Source organism: Microchirus variegatus, assembly GCF_963457635.1.
Source record: "Microchirus variegatus genome assembly, chromosome: 7".
Classification (NCBI taxonomy): Eukaryota; Metazoa; Chordata; class Actinopteri; order Pleuronectiformes; family Soleidae; genus Microchirus; species Microchirus variegatus.
The window spans coordinates 29,458,089-29,476,018 of record NC_139808.1 but is presented as its reverse complement, the minus strand read 5'-3'; the positions used below and the strand labels follow the sequence as shown (position 1 = coordinate 29,476,018).

The 17,930-nt window shown below is 43.6% G+C and overlaps 3 protein-coding genes across 3 annotated transcripts; 2 read left to right on the top strand and 1 right to left on the bottom strand.

The window, feature by feature from the left end:
* Positions 1-517: 517 nt before the first annotated feature.
* Positions 518-4,170, bottom strand: yju2 (YJU2 splicing factor homolog). The gene is made up of 7 exons (XM_083892471.1): positions 4,053-4,170; positions 3,663-3,763; positions 2,093-2,237; positions 1,683-1,999; positions 1,449-1,596; positions 1,177-1,348; positions 518-1,088 (listed from the first exon to the last, which is right to left on the bottom strand). The coding sequence occupies exons 1-7, from the start codon at positions 4,074-4,076 to the stop codon at positions 964-966; spliced, it is 1,032 nt and encodes a 343-aa protein (XP_083748597.1). The 5' UTR covers positions 4,077-4,170; the 3' UTR covers positions 518-963.
* Positions 4,171-5,584: 1,414 nt separating this feature from the next.
* LOC310929875 (cocaine- and amphetamine-regulated transcript protein) lies at positions 5,585-6,195 on the top strand (the record flags this gene model as incomplete). The annotated part of the gene is made up of 3 exons (XM_083892735.1): positions 5,585-5,719; positions 5,815-5,895; positions 5,997-6,195. The coding sequence occupies 3 exons, from the start codon at positions 5,585-5,587 to the stop codon at positions 6,102-6,104; spliced, it is 324 nt and encodes a 107-aa protein (XP_083748861.1). The 3' UTR covers positions 6,105-6,195.
* An 800-nt stretch (positions 6,196-6,995) lies between these two features.
* LOC310929321 (microtubule-associated protein 1S-like) lies at positions 6,996-17,558 on the top strand (the record flags this gene model as incomplete). Its single annotated transcript, XM_083892043.1, has 10 exons — positions 6,996-7,155; positions 8,879-8,974; positions 10,804-10,886; positions 10,986-11,123; positions 11,701-12,202; positions 12,307-12,393; positions 12,610-14,930; positions 15,650-15,791; positions 15,873-16,102; positions 17,344-17,558. The coding sequence occupies 10 exons, from the start codon at positions 6,996-6,998 to the stop codon at positions 17,497-17,499; spliced, it is 3,915 nt and encodes a 1,304-aa protein (XP_083748169.1). The 3' UTR covers positions 17,500-17,558.
* Between the last annotated feature and the right edge of the window lie 372 nt (positions 17,559-17,930).

Sequence of the window (17,930 nt, the reverse complement as noted above, 5' to 3'; positions counted from 1 at the left end):
ACTGTCTTAAAGGGGAGTGCAGAAGAGCGGAATGATGGTGGGTCGACATAAAAGCTTCAGCTGTGTGGAGTAAAATAGAGACTCTGAGTCTTTAGTGTCCCGTAAAACCCTAAATTAAGGCTTTATACAGTTAATAATGTGGTGGTCATTTACTGCGGTGCTCAGTCTGTCTTTAAAAATGTGGTCATACGTGGAAAATACTATAAAACACACCAAGATTTAAAGCCTGATCTGAGCGATAACGACATAAGTGGAGAAAACAGATGTCTTTCTGTGTAAAATCTGAATCAAAGCCATTATTGGAAGTATTTTTGAGAGGTTATGTTGAACACATCCACAAGAGGGCAGTAACGCAACATTATGGATGCTACTGCAACGAAGAAGAAGGGAGGGAAACTGGGTCAAGGACAAATGGAAGATTTAAAAACAGGCAACAACTTTTATTTATAACAGATACTTAGAATCTTATAAAACAGCACAGTATATATATCATTTCCTGGTTTGAACAAAACCTGATCAACATTTTCTGAATCGTGAGTTGCAGCCTTACTGGATGTATTAGTCGAGACAGAGATTTTATTTGCTTCTAATAATTTCACAATAAGACATTTTCCCCAAGAGAACTGCTGAAGACACTTGATATATTCTCTTTTCCAAATCCCAAACAACAAATGTTGAATTTGCAATAAAACAAAAGCACAACAGTTAAGTGTTTTATAGCAATTTTGTTTCACAAAAACTGAAACATTGCATATTTTCTAGGATAAATTCATAATAACAACACAATGATCCAGTAGTTATTTTTGATTTATTTTCACTGGATTTGGACAGCAGACAACAAAACCGCTGCTAAAGAATGTCCAATAAACACAATGATTTAACCAGAAAACGGGTCTCACACATGATTTCTGTGGAGTATTATAAAAACTGTCTATCATCATATAAATGTCAGTCGTCTTCCTCTCAGTCACTGTCGTTGCTGTCGCTGCCTGAATACGCCCCCAGCAGGCTGAGAGACGAACAACCGTTCTGTGCGGCAACAGGCCTCGGAGCAGTCGTGGAGACGGTCGCCTTGGAAACCTTTGAATCTGTAAAACAAGACACACAAAGACACCGTGTTAACAAGCAGCAGAAAATGGCCCGTATGTCATAAACATAGATCTTTTAATTCATTACCGGTCTGTGAAGTTGAAGCAGCTGTGGACGCCACTGGACTGGGTTTGGTGACGACTGTCGCTGGTTTCTTTCTCACCATCAGGGAGCCCAGTGCTCCTCCACTGCCCAGGATCCCAACACTCCTCTCCCATCGCTCGGTCTTGGCCTTCTTTACTCCTCCAGCTGTGGCCGCCTGCAGAAAAACCATCCAATATTCAGAGCCTCATCTCTAACTTCTGAATATTTTTGCATTTAAGCAATTTATTAAAATTAGTTGAAGTTGTTGTCCATACCTGTGTCACTGTGGGTTTGTCAGTGGTGAGGATGTCTGTTGGTTTGTCCGTGCTGGACTTGTCTGTCTGTGAGCTGCTGCTCTCCTCTTCTTCTTCTTCTGAATCAGAGTCTCTGAGCCTTTTCACCAGAACTTTCTCCAACATCTCCCTGAAAGTCAATGAACAAGTTCAGTTTCTTCACTGTCGCTCGATTCTAAATGTATTTAGACAGATGCAGAGATTTGTGCTACTTACTTGGTTTCCCGCTCATCCTCTTCCTTCTCCCGCTCCTTTTCCCTCTTCTCCAGCTCTCTGTACTGGTAGATCATTCCCTCAAAATCCACCTGAGCCTGCCTCTGGTTCAGCTCCTTCAGTTCCTGGAGGTTCTCCAACACTTCCATTTCCATCTTTGAATCCTTCGTGCGGTTCTCCAACACCTTCATGGGGTTGTTCAGTTCCTCGTCCTCCCTCTCCTGCAGCACTCTCTTCTCCTCCTCCTCGATCAGTTTCTCTGCCTGGAAGTTTCGCGTCGCGCCGTGTTCCATCGCATAGTCCGTGTTCTCTGGGTCAGTCTGGAATCACAACAACAACAAAATCATCATTAGCATACGAGTTGTTGTTTTATCTTATATCTGCAATAATCAGATCATCCAAAGAAATCTCACCTTAAATGTAATTTCAGCCAGACATCGGGTACATTTGATGTAGAAACGGAAGATGGGCAGTCCCATGTACAGCTCGTTCTGAACCGTCTCTTTGCGGGCATTGAACTTCTTGCCCTTGTAGATGTATTCACCACATGTCTTACACCTGCAAACAACCACAGAGACAAAGAACTGCTGTTGCTAACACAGGTCAAACAGCAGGTAACAACAAAATCAAAGAATGAAACAGGAAACAAGCACATGACTCCAGTTTAGGATTATTTTTCCAAAACACATGAGATAATGTTTTTTTTGGACATTTTAGTGAAAAACAGTGATTAAAATGTCAGTTTTGCTTTTGGGGATCACTTACTGTATTATATAGATAATTCTACATTACTGTATAGATATATAATAATCCAGATCTTAAACATGACAAACTGAGCAGCCTTGGCGGGGATTTGCACACTCTCAATGTTCTAGTTTTTCTTCTTCTTCTGTGTGTTTATGCTAATAATGAGAAAACATGGAGACTCCAGCCCCTGCAACCAAGTCTCTGAAATTGTTTTATTATTTGCTTTTGCTGCACAATTTGCCTTAAAGCACAGCAGGTGAATGTTTACCCAGAGTTTCAATGTTTTTACCCTGCATTTCATTCATTTTAACATTTATCCTGGAGCCATCATGCTCGTTGTACAAGGTTGGCTCAAACTCTCTGCCTCTAGTTGAGGGAGCAACTGCTGTTACTACTATGAACAGGGTCTCTGCAGGTTTCAACAAGTCAAATTTAAGACTTTTTAAAGACCATAATGAATACAATTTAAGACCCATTTCAAATCCATACTGGCAGAAAAGTACAAAAGACATGAAGGAAAATTGGAGCCACAAATTGTTGAACTTGCAATTCGTTGCAACAAGTTTTCTCCGCTGCTATGCTAAGCAGTAACACACTGCGGCGCGCGCGCAGCACACTACCTAGTGGTGCTCGGTAAATTCTCACAGCACATGTGGCCTACTTTGGTTCCGTTTATGCATGTTTTATGCAGATTTTTAAGACCTTTCATAATTGTATTTAATACCTTTTATGAGATTTTAAGACATTGTAAGGCCTTAAATTCAAATTATTGGATTTAAGACTTTTTAAGACCCCGCGGACACCCTGTATGAAGAGTTGTCTGGGACATGGGAAGTAAGGCTCCTGTGTACTGCAACTTGGTTTTCTTCACTTTGACCAAAGAGCCACTGAAAAAAATCTGTTTACAAATGCCCGATCATTATCTTCCACATAATATGCATGAATTTTGAGATTTTAGCGTTGCATCTCCATCATATATGGCCCCAGTTGCTTTAAACGTAATCTTTACACAGTTGAAGGTTCCACTTTCATAGTCTTGAATTTTTTTACTTGAATACTTAATAAGTGTAAAGAAAATATGAATTGCAGACCCGTTTCTTTTACCCAGTATAGCTGATGCAAACAGGTGACAACTGCCACACACTTAGATCCTCTTGTTTACTTCCTCAAACATGATCTGGTTCCATTTTACAAATGTTACAGCGACCTAAACAATATAATACTAAAATGACATACCTCATATTGAATGGAGCCATCAATCTGACGACATACTGTCGATCTTTGGGGAGTTTGAGCTTTGGGATTTTGGCCGGGTCAAAATCCGGAGGGTAGTATTTCTGTGGGACACAACGCGCATATGTTAGACACCAAGGAACACAACCGTACAACATAATTCACACAATAATAACACAATGGTAATGACTGAGCCGCTGTAGTTTGATTTAATGATTAAAAGCAACACAACACACTGGGAATTATCCACTACAACGGCTCGATTTCTCAGCTACACCACAGTTAGCTTCAAAGCTAATGTTAGCTTGCCTGGTTGCTAAAGAGCTCATACGTTGCGGTTCTGTAATAAAAACTGTTTTTAAAAAATAGAAAAGAAGACGACCATATACTTACATTTAATACTTTTCTTTCGGACATTGTTGCTTTGGATTAAAATCCACCGAAGAGAAGAAAACGTTGGATTAAACGGCTTCGTCGATAGCAACACTCTCTCTCATACGTTGACGGACGCTCAGCAAGCCAGTACACTTCCGGTTGTGCCGTTTTTAATCTTCCGGGTTCTCCGAGGCACGCGTGTATGTAAGGCGGAACCAAGATGATAAAAACAAATCAGAAAATCAATTAAAAATATTTAATCAATATTTTTTGTGTTGAATGTCATTTAATAGGCTTCATACTATATCGATTTTCTCAATTTTAACATTTAATATATATATTAGTTGAATTAAAAGTATTGGATGTGTTCTAATATAGTGATTGAGAAATAATGATCCTGTACAGTCATTATATTATTGCTAAAACAACAATCTAATGGTACTTTAACTGGTGGATCCGCACCAGTCCCTGAGGCGACAGCAAGGAGATAATAACCAACCAGATGAAGGAGGAGGCCCAAAAAGATAATGTGAATTGTCTCACACACACACACACACACACACACACACACACACACACACACACACACACACACACACACACACACACACACACACACACACACACACACACACACAGGGTTCAGTGGGTGCTTAAGGTTAATCCAATAAAAGGAAATTGGATCCCGATTACAGATTGGTGTCAGCGTGGTTTAACCTATAATGTTTGACTTCATCTTTATTGAACAGAGATGACAGAAGAAGATGAGGTTGTTTTTTTATGTTAGGTATTCCCCTCAGTATGTATATTAGAGGACCAGATTGTCTTTAAAATGTGACTGTTTCACTTCCACACATGAGAACAATGTTATTTCATACATGCAATGACTGCGTCGGAGCATCTTTCAGGCATCTGCTCTGGTCCTTGGACATTGTTAGAGACACATTGACGACTGCTTATTTTACTTCTTACACCAACAAGTGAAGGACATGTGATGGCACTGATGCTGGAATACTTCTTCGTTGTTTTGTGAGACATCAAAATGACTCACCATGAGTCAGACTGAGTTATTTTACACTGACTGACATCAGATCAAGTCACGATATTCTAACCAGTAGATTTGTCTTGCACTTATAACAAAGAGACACAACAAAGGTAGCGAGGCATAACATGAAAACATTACAAAAATGAAAATAAAATATACCATTGAACCATGTTTCTCAACTCAAGACCAAAAACATCTGCCAAGATGGGAGTACAACAAGAGATGGGAAATGAAGGATTTTTTTCAACGTCACCCAGACTAATTTGTCAAATATGTTTTACGAATTGAAAATCCAGCCTTTGACCTCCCTGTCAAACATCCCAAATACAAAGGTGCTGATCGGGGTCAAAGGGTCCACGAGAGTCCATGAATATTTCAGAGGCTGCAGCAAAGCGCTTATAAAGAGAGGGGCTTCTCTGTCTCTATGCAGACACCACCTCCATCATCCCTCTCCAGACGTCCCTCTCCTCCTGCCTCCTCAGTACCTGTCAGTGTTTTCAGCACCATGGTCAGCGCACGCACGCTCCTGCTCGCGGTCACCTGCTGCTGCGCGTACCTGTGGCTCGTGCGCGCCGAGGACTCCTCGCTGGAAACGCGCTCGCTGGATTTCTCGCTGAAAAGTCAACAGGAGAAAGATCTGGTGAGAGATTTTAAAGGTTATTGTTGTCATATATACAGTCTGTAAATGATCAATTCATTATCTTATATCCTATCTATTTGTTCCTTCCCGTACAGATCGACGCTTTACAAGAAGTCCTGGAGAAGCTGAGGAGCAAAGAAATGCCTCTGGAGAAAAAGCATGGCTGGTTGCCTTCGGTAAGTAAACAACAACAATTTGACTTATTATCAGGAACTATCTTAAATGTCTCACCATCACTTACTAAGAAATTGTTTTTAATATGTTTCCTCCCCCTCAGTGTGACGCAGGAGAGCCATGCGCCGTGCGTAAAGGCGCACGCATTGGCACACTGTGCAGCTGTCCCCGGGGAACTTCCTGTAACTTTTATGTCCTCAAATGTTTGTGAAAGAAGAAGAAAACAAACAAATAAGAAAACCGGTGAGCATAAAAGTGACGAGAAGGGTCAGGATTCTGGGGTTTGGAGAGTCGCCTCCAAAGATGTGACCAAAACACGCTTTGGATAGATTCTGCGTGTAGGAAGAGACGAGTTATTTGTGTAGGGTTGTGACATTTGTCAAATATTCGTGTATTTTCATGTGTGTGTGTGTGGACAATACTGTCTGTGTTTACTGGAACATGTTTGTCAAATGATAAAGGTCAATAAATGTTCATGTTTCTGTGTCTGTGTGTATTAGAAATGTTTATTTATTTTAATAACAAACCGACTTTTGCCTTCTCATAATCGTCATGTCGCCCTCTTTGTGTCCCACAGTGTGTATTATGGATGTTTGGATGCATGTATGTATTTTACCTTTTTTAAAAACAAGTATTTGGTCTTGTATTGTCTTGTAAACAGTGTGAAACTCATTGTTAAACATAATAAAAATAAATATGAATTTCCACAGAAAGAAGCATTTGTTTAATCATTGTTGACATGTTAATACTATTAGATAATATTATTATTTGGCTTGTTTCTCTTTGTGTTTAGTGACTAATTTGGGGAACATTTAGAGTGTTTTGGGCTATAAAAAGCTGTTTCCTGATGTCTGACCCAGTGATTTTATTGTCCCATCACCTACTTTGTTGGTCATTATTGATTAGAACACTTCAGTGAATACTCCGGACCACAATAAAGAGGAAGATATCGATTGGATTTGTCTTTTTTTTCTTTTTTCCATGCACCATGAATAATTCAGCCTCTCTCAATCACATCCACTAATGCGCGGCTGCATTCCAGCACATCTGCTGTCACGTCTCTTTCAATGACATCACATCCCCGTGCACGGTTTTTTCCAACATGGCGTGCAGCCGGGTGCAGGAGGAGGAGAGGGAGGTCCAGGAGGAGCCGAGGAGCGCAAACCTCCTCTTCAGTCAGCGCAAACACTCGCTGCTCATCGTGGTCGGACGCACCGCGCACCTCGCGCAGTCTGGACTCATCTGTGCGGACATTGAACGAGGTACGATCTGTTATTTCAACATGTTTCGTGTCGCTGTTTGATTTGCATGATTCTATATTTGGATGAACACAAAAAAAATGGCGTTGTGTTTTTTTTTTGTTCGCCTAAATCATCATCGAGGATGTTTCACTGACCCTGAAAGCAACGCAGCGCCTTTTTATGTTATTCTAAATAATTGCATCTAACACATACTGAGCGATGCGTCATCTGCTGCTCCACCATCATCATCATCATCATCATCACCATCACCTCATCATCCCTGTGGATTACACATTATAATTAAACACAGGCAGCAGTGGGCGGATCCCCTTTCGCCTCATTTACCCTTAAACAAGATGCTCTGAAGGAAAATGTCAAACCATGCTTTTAAATGTCATCTATATGTGTTTTTATAAAGCAGTAAAGATGGAGGTCGTGGCTAAAACATGTCATGTAATCATTTAAATAACAGCTATACAGCGTTAAAAAAAATTCAATAAAGGGCAAATATTGTGAAATAGAGGCATAAAAATATAGGCCATTTTATCACTTCATCACTGTCAGTATGAAATGAACTATTAATGAGCCTCGTTTCTGTCGTTTCTCACAGGGGAAACTGTCGGGTTTTCCAATAGAATGTGATAGAAATGCATTATTTAGCCTGTGTTTGTGTCTCACACTGCAAAAACAGCGACTGTGGGCTGCAAAACATGCATGCATGAAACACTAGTACATGATTACAGTGTACTGGCTGCACTGTTAGTCACGTAATATAACATAATATAGACTGTTAGTATATTAAGAATCGGGTGGTGTTTCCTGTGGTTTGTAAAGTCAGAGTTCAGTTGCACCTAAATAAAGTCATAAACTTCCTTATTTATACTCCTTTAACTGCTTTTTAATGCAAACATCTAATCAGTCGACCACAAAACAGCAACACTATGCATTTAGGCACATAGACATGGTCAAGGTGACCCGCTGAAGGACTTGATGGTGAGATGTTGAGCTGATCTACTGGGACTTTAATGCTCAAACATCTGTAGAGGTTTAAAGAGAGGCTTCAGAGGTCAAAATTGGTCAAAAACTTCGTAGCATAGTATGTTGTCCAATAATGACCAAAAATGGTCAAAAAAGTCCTACTATAGTATGTCGTCCAAAAATGTCCAAAAAAGTCCTACTATAGTATGTCATCCAAAAATGTCCAAAAACGTCATAGTATAGTATGTCGTCCAAAAATGGTCAAAAAAGTCCTACTATAGAATGTCGTCCAAAAATGGTCAAAAAAGTCCTACTGTAGTATGTTGTCCAAAAATGGTCAAAAACATCATAGTATAGTATGTCGTCCAAAAATGTCCAAAAAAGTCCTACGATAGTATGTCGTCCAAAAATGGTCAAAAACTGTCAAAAACGTCATAGTATAGTATGTCTAAAAATGGTCAAAAAAGTCCTACTATAGTATGTCGTCTAAAAATGGTCAAAAAAGTCATACTATAGTATGTTGTCCAAAAATTGACCAGACTGGATCAAGATGATAAAAAGACAATAATAAAGACTGGCTACAGCAACAAGCACATGAGGTGTCACGTTATAAGGTGTCCTGTGTACCTATTAAAGTGGCAGCTGAGCGTATATCACCGTATAATATGTCTAGGGCACGAAAATGAAGAAACAAACCCTATAGAGTGAAGTTTTTGGTACACAGATACAGTTTGTGAAACAAGTGTTTGTGTTATTGTATTTCTAGGTATTCGATCGTGGGACGTGGACTTAAAATCCTGTAACCTCAACCTCTATCTCCAAGAATTCCTGTCCCATCACACAGTGTCCTTCAAAGGTGCAGGTAAGAAAAAAATGTGTGTTTGTGTGAGAGAGCGAACGAACGATGCTTCGTACCCAGATTCTTTGACCCGACAGGAAGTCGCTTCTCCATGGTAACACAGGCAGCTCGCCGGGGTCTGGAGGTCAATAAGAGAGGAAGGAAGGGAAGTAGAGGAGCAGTTGGATTATTGTTAAACATGGGTGGGTCCTTCCAACGGAAAACAATAGCGAGAAGCGTCCAGACTGTACCACCTCTCTCCCCCCTCTCTCAACGCAGAGCCAAGGACAACCAGGGAAACTGGTGTGAAGGCTGATAAAGTCAAAGTGATAGAGACGGGAATGTGGAGGACGAGCTGCGAACCAGAGCTTCTTCTATACTTTACAGCCGTAGTCACAATTTCAAATGATATTATATTTGTGTGCTCAGCACCTGAAGGAACAATAAGAACGCAAAAGTGAAGATGGATCCATGTCAAAAAGTAAGTTTTTGAGTTATGGTATAAACAAAAAAACAAGGCTGGAAAAACAACGTCCTTGGTTAGTTAGTTAGTAGGTATGAAAGTGATTAAGCAGCTTGTTAGTTAGCCACCTTAGCTGAGCTAGCTTAAAATCCTCTTACCAGCTACAGTTGTTAGCTGGTAATGCTACTGTGCAGTTAGTTGGTTGTTAGTTAGTTATGAAAGTGATTGAATATATTCTGGGAGCAAGCAGCTTGTCAGTTTAGCTACCTTAGCTGAGCCTAGCATAGATTGTCTTAGCTTAAAATCCTCTTACCAGCTACAGTCGATACTCTTTTCATGCTACTGTGCAGCTAGCTAGTTAGTTAGTTAGTATGAAAGTGATTAAATATATTCTGGGAGCAAGCAGCTAGTTAGTTTAGCTACCTTAGCTGAGCCTAGCATAGATTGTCTTAGCTTAAAATCCTCTTACCAGCTACAGTTGATACTCTTTTCATGCTACTGTGCATTTAGTTAGTTGTTAGTTAGTTATGAAAGTGATTAAATATATTCTGGGAGCAAGCCTCTTGTTAGTTTAGCTAACTTAGCTGAGCTTAATGTTTTTTGTATAAGCTTAAAAATCCTCTTACCAGCTACAGTTAATTTTCATGCTAATGTGGCTTTGTAAAATGGAGGAACAGAGATTCCACTTGAAGGAATAGTTAAGAGCAACAATTAGTTAGTTAGTTAGTTAGTTGGTTAGTAAATATGAAAGTGATTAAGTATATGCTGGGAGTAAACAGCTTGTTAGTTTAGCTTACTTAGCTGAGCTTAGCGTGGCTCGTCTTAGCTTAAAATCCTCTTCCCAGCAGCTGTAAAAACTGCTGTAAAAGTTGAGTTTTGTCACATTAGTTTTTGCAACTGTTCTATCAGAGAAGATGGTGTCTTTGTTTGTGACGTTTAAAGATGAGGTGTAGGTGTATTTTACTACAGCCAGGTGAGGCTTTGTTTGATAGGCTGCAGGATAGCTTTACTGAGACTGGTGCTGGTGCTGGTATTTCATTCTTTGTCAAAAAAGTCCGCAGTTTCACAAAGTGCTTTGGCAAAGCATTAAACTGTGTCCGAGTAAAGGCAGAGAGAGTTTTGTTCATATTTGGGTCATATTTTCCACTTGGATGTGTTCGCCTCTCTCATGTTCATCCACTCGCTCTCAGACTGTAGCTTCACCGACAGCCTGAGTAAACTTGGCATCATCTGGTCCTCAGATTCTGACTCAGCTGTTTCACTCTTCCTCCGTTCTTCTGAACCAGTCACTCGCCCACTGTCGATATGACTTCCTGTTTCTTCACTGACCTCCTGTTCAGCTTTGACATCTGTAGTTTTTTTTCTGTTTCCCCGTCGTCGTCGTCCTCAGGTCAGAAGTGTCTGCGCCAAAGTGGCCGAGTGTTGGACACTCAGGTGCTGATCAGTCCGTCTCAGGATCAGGTTCATTCAGAGGTAAGTACAGGATGATATCTATCGTTTTCCTCTCTGGCTGAGTGAAGTTTCATTATGAATACATAATAATAATAAGAATACACACTCTTGCTTTTGCAGGTGTTTAGTCTGCTGTCGCGGGACTCGGCTCACAAGCTGCTGATCTTGGCCGGTCAGAGCGTGGAGCAGAGCGGCGACCTGTTGTTTCACAAAGGACTGTTTTCACCACAACAACTGAAACACATAATAACAGAGCAGGTAACACCATATCTCTTCTATCTACTATTTCAAGTCATTCCAAGATACTTTTGTTTTTTTTGAAAAAAGTCAGCTCACTGTCAAACTGCATCAGGGCAAATGCATCATGTCCTGATTTAAAAAAAATCATATAAATTATACCTTAAGAGATATGCAAATATTTTCAACGGATCCTTGTTCAGGGCGATGCCAACTATTATGATGGTAAATTTCAAGTCATTCCGAGATACTTTTTGTTTTTTTGAAAAAAGTCAGCTCACGGTCAAAGTGCATCAGGGCAAATGCATAATTTCATTATTTTCAAAAAATCATTAAAATTATTCCTTAAGAGATATGCAAATATTTTCAACGGATCCTTGTTCAGGGTGAAACCGACTATTATGATGGTAAATTTCAAGTCATACCCAGATACTTTTTGCTTTTGAGAAGAAAGTCAGCTCACTGTCAAAGTGGATCAGGGCAAATGCATCATAATAATAAGATAATAAGTCATTTTTGTTTTTGAGACGAAACTCAGCTCACTGTCAAAGTGTATCAGGGCAAATTTTTTGCTATTGGATGTTTCCTCTGTCTACAGTTCTTACTTCAAGAGAGCTCTGCCTCCCACTCCAAGCTCAGCCTGACCCTCAGCTGTCCCAACATCGGCGAGTGGAGAGAGACTCTATTGGGGCACCAGCCTCTGAAGGGCCCTTTCACACTCAACATTAATCCCCCAGAGGTTCTGCCTGCCATGGAGGCTCTGGGGGAGTTCACCTCCCTCATCTCTGGTACCCTCTGCCCTCCGTCCACCTTCGACCTCCTGCCTCCTCCCGTCACCGTGGGTTTCCTGAAGCTCTCGCGTCCCTGCTGCTACGTGTTCCCGGCCGGCCGCGGCGACTGCGCTTTCTTCGCCGTCAACGGCTTCACGGTGCTGGCGGACGGCGGCTCGGACTCGCAGGCCTGTTTCTGGAAGCTGGTGCGGCACCTGGACCGCGTGGATGCGGTTCTGATGACGCACGTCGGCACGGAGAACCTGCCCGGGATCAACACCTTCCTGGAGAGGAAGGTGGCGGAGCTGGAGCTGAGCTCCGATGTCAAAGGTCGGGGGATTTTGTGATTTTGACTGGATCAACACTGTTTTGACGCAGAAAGACCTTACGCTCCGTGATCTTTGTGTGTTTCTCTGTCTCTTCTATTTGTGCAGATGACTCGTCCAAGAGGCTGATTTCCCCTGAGCTCGGAGTTGTGTTCTTTAACGCCCCCAGCAGGTTGCAGGTGGAACAACAGCCTTGTGAGTGACGTAGTAAAATCTACTCGAATATAGCGTAGTGGTAAATAAATTATAGCCTTCTTCTAAATGGATTAAACAGTCATAGAAGTGCTGCAAGAGCTTTAATTTTTAATGACCTTGCTTCCCTTAAAGATCTGGTTTGTAATAGTGTGTAACTACTTTAAATATATGTACATATATTATACTATATACGGCTCTCATTCTCGTCCCTGTCAGGTGTGGACAACGTACTGAAGAGCACACAGCAGGCGGCGCTGACCCTGCAGCTGCTGAAGAAGTTAGATATCAGGCCGCAGTCAATGTTTCGACCACAAGGTGTCCCCATCGAGCCGCTAACTCTGTTCCAGAAGATGGGAGTGGGACAGCTGGACTTGTACATCCTCAGTCCTGGCAAAAGCAGCCAGGAGTATCAGACGTTCATGCAGAACTGGCCCGACGCCGCGTCGTCAGCGTCCAAATCCCAGGCTCTGCCGCTCACAGCGCTGGCTTCGGTGTCGGCTCTGCTCGTGTGGCATCCGGCGTGTCCTCAGGAGAAGGTGGTCAGGGTGCTGTTCCCCGGCGTGACCCCGCAGGCGAAGCTTCTGCAGGGGCTGGAGAAGCTGAAGGGCCTGGCCTTCCTCCAGAAACCCACCGTGACGACGGGCGACCTGGAGAAACTGGCGGAGGACGGAAAGGCCAAGAGGACGGAGAGCCAGGACAGTGAGAAGTCACAAGGGAAGGAGACGACAGCCAAGCATGGGAAAGAAAGAGTGATCAGAGAGGAGATGAAGGACGTGTCGGTGAAAGAAAAGGGCAAAGGGTTAAATGGTGTTGGTGGAGATAAAGCCAAAGTCAAAGAGGTGGCTATGAAGCAGAGAGCAGCATTGCCAGAGAAGAAAACCTCAAAGAAAGGAGCAGGGAAAACTGGGAGTAAAGAGGAGAACGGTGTTCGGAAGAACGATCAGGTGAAAGTGGACGGGAAACCAAAGAATGAAAATAAAACTAAGCTAATAAAGGAAGCGAAGAATGACTCCAAGACAGGAGCAAAGAAAGCAAATAAAACGCCAAGGAAGGAGGCTAAAGATGGCAAGAGGGCGAACGGAAACACAGAATTACCAAATAACAACTTAGCAAAACCTGACGCTGGGAATGTGGCAGAAAATGTCCCAGAGCGAGAAGCTCAAAAACCAGAGACAGAACCTGAAGTCTGCGTCTCCAAAACATCCACACCTGAGGACATGACCGCTGAGTTTCTCAGGCTGCAGGAGGAAACATCGCACCAAGCGAAGAACGAACGCACCGAGTCGGGAAATGAAAAGAACCTGAGTAACGGAGCTGCTGATAGAGGAGGCAGCGGTGACAATGACCTGCAAGATAACGCCGTCAGTAGAGATCAGACAGGAAATGCTGCCAAACCTGAAAAAATTGTGGGATTTCCATGCCCCTTGAACAAGGCACCAAAGAACGAACCCACAGACCAGCTGGACCTCACCCCGACCGAGTACACGCTCCTCGACGGGGCCTTGAGACACAGCCCTCCGTCCAGATCTTCTCCAGAGAGCCACGCCCCGGTCAGCCCGGACGAGGAGGCGACCGTAGAGCCGGCCTCCCCGGACTCGCGGCCCAACAGCGCGGGCCACACTCCCTACTGTCTGTCCCCAGATGACGTGTGGTGCAACAAGGCCACGCTGAGCCGGATTCAGGCCCAGACGAGTCCTTCAGAGTCGACGGACGCCAACCAGACGAATCAGTCGTGCAACCAAAGCGAGCTGCAGACGACCAAAAACAAGGAGAAACATCTCAGCTTCCTGTCTCTGGGTACTTTTAAAGAGGCGTCATCGGACCCATCTCCATCTGTGGCCACTACCACCACCACCACCACCACACACTCCATGCCAGCAGAGGTGAGCTCGCCTCAGTCCACAGAAGTCGACGAGTCCCTGTCCATGTCCTTTGAGCAGGGACTGTCCAACGCGAGCCAGAGGGAAGGCGACGACAGCGTTCTCCTCTCGCACTCCAACGGAGGCCATTTTGTGGGGATGTCTTTAGCGATGAAGAAACCTCCGAGGTCTTTGGGTCAAGGCTCAGAGTCGGGGGGGCGACCTCCGGCTCCCAACAGTCTGCATTTCGAGGCGTCGCCTCACGACGTGGATCTCTGTCTGGTTTCTCCCTGCGAGTTCAAGCATTTCAAAACGTCTGACTGCAGCGAGCCGGGCGGCAGAGGAGCCACGTTTGCTCATTCGTATCATCACGGCAACCTGAAAGACGCTTCGCCGAGCGAATCCAACGCCCCCGTCTGCACTGAAGACTGCCCGTCCACCACAGCGGACGGAGCTCTGGACTCCGACGAGGACGAGTCGTGCAGCGAGCCGACGAACTCGCCGCGGGACGTCTGCCCCGGTCAGGCTCTGCCTTCGGACCCAGCTCCGGTGCCGCTCAGGGACAGTCCACCGCTGCCTCCACTGCCCGACACCTCCATGCCTGTCCCTCAGTCTGACTCCGAGGTCCACGGGAAGAGACCGAAGAGCAGCAGCATGCGAGGGAAGAAACCACCTGCGGTGAGTGAGGCTACGACGTTTACGTGATGACGCAAAAGTGGCGTCGTGTCTTCACTTTTTATTCCACGTTTAAGCTGGCTTTTTACGACAGATTCGTTTAGACGGCGACAGCGTTTTTGGGACTTAAAAATGCAAAAAAAATGAAGCCACCCTCCAGAGTGGAAATCTTTAAAACGCTCCACCGTCGCGTTCCCGTCTAAAGGGTTGAAAAACGCAAAAGTGTGCTCTGAGCTGCTAACGCTGGCTAGCCTTGCGTACGCGCTGACGTCAGATCTACGTGCAGTACAGACAAACAACAACAAACATGTCAGATTATAATCCATCAGTCGGACATTCAAGTTGCCTTAGCGCGCGCTCCTGGTGTTGTTGTACGACAGTGCTTCACAGTGCCACCTTCCTTAACAGGAAGAAGAAGAAATCTCTGACAGGAAATGTGCAGCATCTGCCTAGACAGGTTGGGGTGAAAGGGAAAAATGGGGTAGCGACAGAGCAGGCCCCCCCACTTTAAAATATATGGAACAAAGAGGACAATTAATATTAAATGTATAAATAAACATCAATTATTATTATTATTATGAATGTGGTTTCAGATTTTTGCGCTGTCACCGTCTAAACGAAAGGCACTTCCGATAAATATTTTGTCATTTTAGTTTTAGAGTTTTTTGTGAATATCTGTGGATATCGGAGGGAAATCTAACGTCGCACATTTATCTCACCAGGTCGTCGACGTCGCTCACAAATTGGCCTCAGGGAAAAACAGGACAGGAAGTCAAGGCCTGGTCTCCAAAGGGAACCTCCCGTCCTCTCGTACGCCTTCCTCCGGCAACCGCTCAGCACCGGCCAAATCCTCGCCCAACACAGGTACAGGTGTTAACTTTCCTTCCTCTCTTTTACGTCTTACTTCATGCGTCAGTTTTCGCCGTCTCCCTTCTGTCGTCACAGGCTCTAAGACGACGACGACGACGTCGGCCGGCGGTGACGTGAGCGTCTACGTGGACCTGGCGTATCTCCCCTCTGGAGCGTCTGCGTCCACGGTGGGCGTGGACTTCTTCAGGTGCGTTCGCTCCTCCTGCTACGTCATCAGCGGCGACAGCCCGGAGAGGGAGGACGTGATGAGGCGAACGCTGGACGCTCTGCTGGAGGGGAAGACACTGTGGTCTGACACGGTGCAGGTAAACACACACACACACACACACACACACATTCTTGTACTTGCTGCATTCTGAGGACCGGTAAAAATGCTGGCAAAATGAGGACCAGCATTTCCACTTTATAAATCAACGCAATTACAAAGATCTACTTCATGAATGACATCTCCAAAGAACTACTGGCTGCAGTACCATAAAATGTCTGCAGGTGGAGCCCCAGAGCAAAAAAGTGTGTGAATCCACCAGGGCTGGAAAACAGGTTTTTGTACCAAATTGAGTTTAGCATGTTTACAACCTAAGGAAGTGATTTCAATGAAAACAAAGTGAGGCCCGGCAAAAATGTCCTCACTTCGTAAAAATTACCTCACTTTGTTGGTTAAAAACCCTCACTGGTCCTCAGTATGCTGCAAGTACAAGAACACACACACACAAAGGTGGAAAGTACTGAGTTACTTGCGTAGCAGGTTTTTTTTAAGCACATTTTTAAAGTACATTTTAAACATGCTACTTTTTTACTTTAAAGGCGCCATATGTAAGAATGTGGCCAAAAACAGTTACTACATTTAAATTCAAAACGCTGAGGTCTTTTAGGTTTCGTTTTCTGAACCCGTGGTTGCTCGGCAGCAGAGACTCTACTGACTGCAATGATTGGTAGACGGCGGTAGGTGGCGCCACATGACGCCAAAACATGATTTCAAAACATAAACATGATTTACAGTCTGCAAAATATTTTTTTTTAATGCAAATATTTTGTCTGTACTATTGTTGTTGGTGAGTTCAGTTTGTTATATGAACATTATTCCTGAGTCTCTGTGACATATTAGGAGGATTTTATGGCTTTAGTTGCTTTAGATTTATTACATAATGCACCTTTAAAGTGAGGCCTGGCAAAAATGTCCTCACTTCGTAAAAAAGACCTAATTTTGTTGGTTAAAAACCCTCACTGGTCCTCAGTATGCCGCAAGTACAAGAACACACACACACAAAGGTGGAAAGTACGGAGTTACTCATGTAGCAGGTTTTTTTTAAGCTAATTTTTAAAGTACATTTTAAACAAGCTACTTTTTTACTTTAACTTTTTACAGTTCATTTTTGACAGTACTTTTTCCTGTACTTGTTATCAAAATAGTGGTACTTTTACTTGAGTAGAATATTCCAGTAATCTTTCCACCTCTGCATATATATACACCATTCAGCCACTTTATTAGGTACACTTGATCAAAGGTGATTTAATCTGAACATGATTAACGTGTCTTTACTAACAGGTGACCCTGATTCCCACCTTTGAGTCGGCGCCCATGCAGGAGTGGTATCAGCAGACCCTGGACAGACAGAGGGAGCTGGGCATCACCGTGCTGGGATCCAACAGCACCGTCGCCATGCAGGACGAGACCTTCCCCGCCTGCAAGATAGAGTTCTGAGGGTGAACACGAGAGAAAACAAGGACAGAGTAACTGCAAAAGACCCCCGACTGCACGAAACTGCCTGAACGAGTCATTAAACGGGACTTTCGGCCACACCCCCTCCTGGTTTTGACTCCTTTTGTGGGCTTCTTTTGCATCTTTAAGCCCCCGTTTCCCCCTCTTTAACCCACAGAGAACATGCATCCCTGTTGAAAGAACTGCATGTTTATTTTTTGACCAATAACCCTGGTTTGAAACAGGACAGAAGGTCACGTGAGGTCACGTCAGTCTGCAAACGTGTACAGTAGAGTCAGCTAAAAATCTGATGTTGTAGATTTGTTTTTCTGAAGGTGCGACGGCACCGTTTCCTCATTTACTCAACTCGTGAGGAATCTACGGTGGCTCTCAGGTGCGAAACACAAACGCAAATCACAAAACACAACACAAAT

Bases quoted from the DNA above. Each gene is read 5' to 3' on its own strand.
- yju2 (XM_083892471.1), bottom strand. From the start codon at position 4,076: ATGTCCGAAAGAAAAGTATTAAAT. The intron at 3,764-4,052 runs GTAAGTATATGG...TGTGTCCCACAG, and splicing joins CCGAAAGAAAAGTATTAAAT to AAATACTACCCTCCGGATTT. The intron at 1,089-1,176 runs GTAATGAATTAA...CTTGTTTTACAG, and splicing joins TGCTTCAACTTCACAGACCG to ATTCAAAGGTTTCCAAGGCG.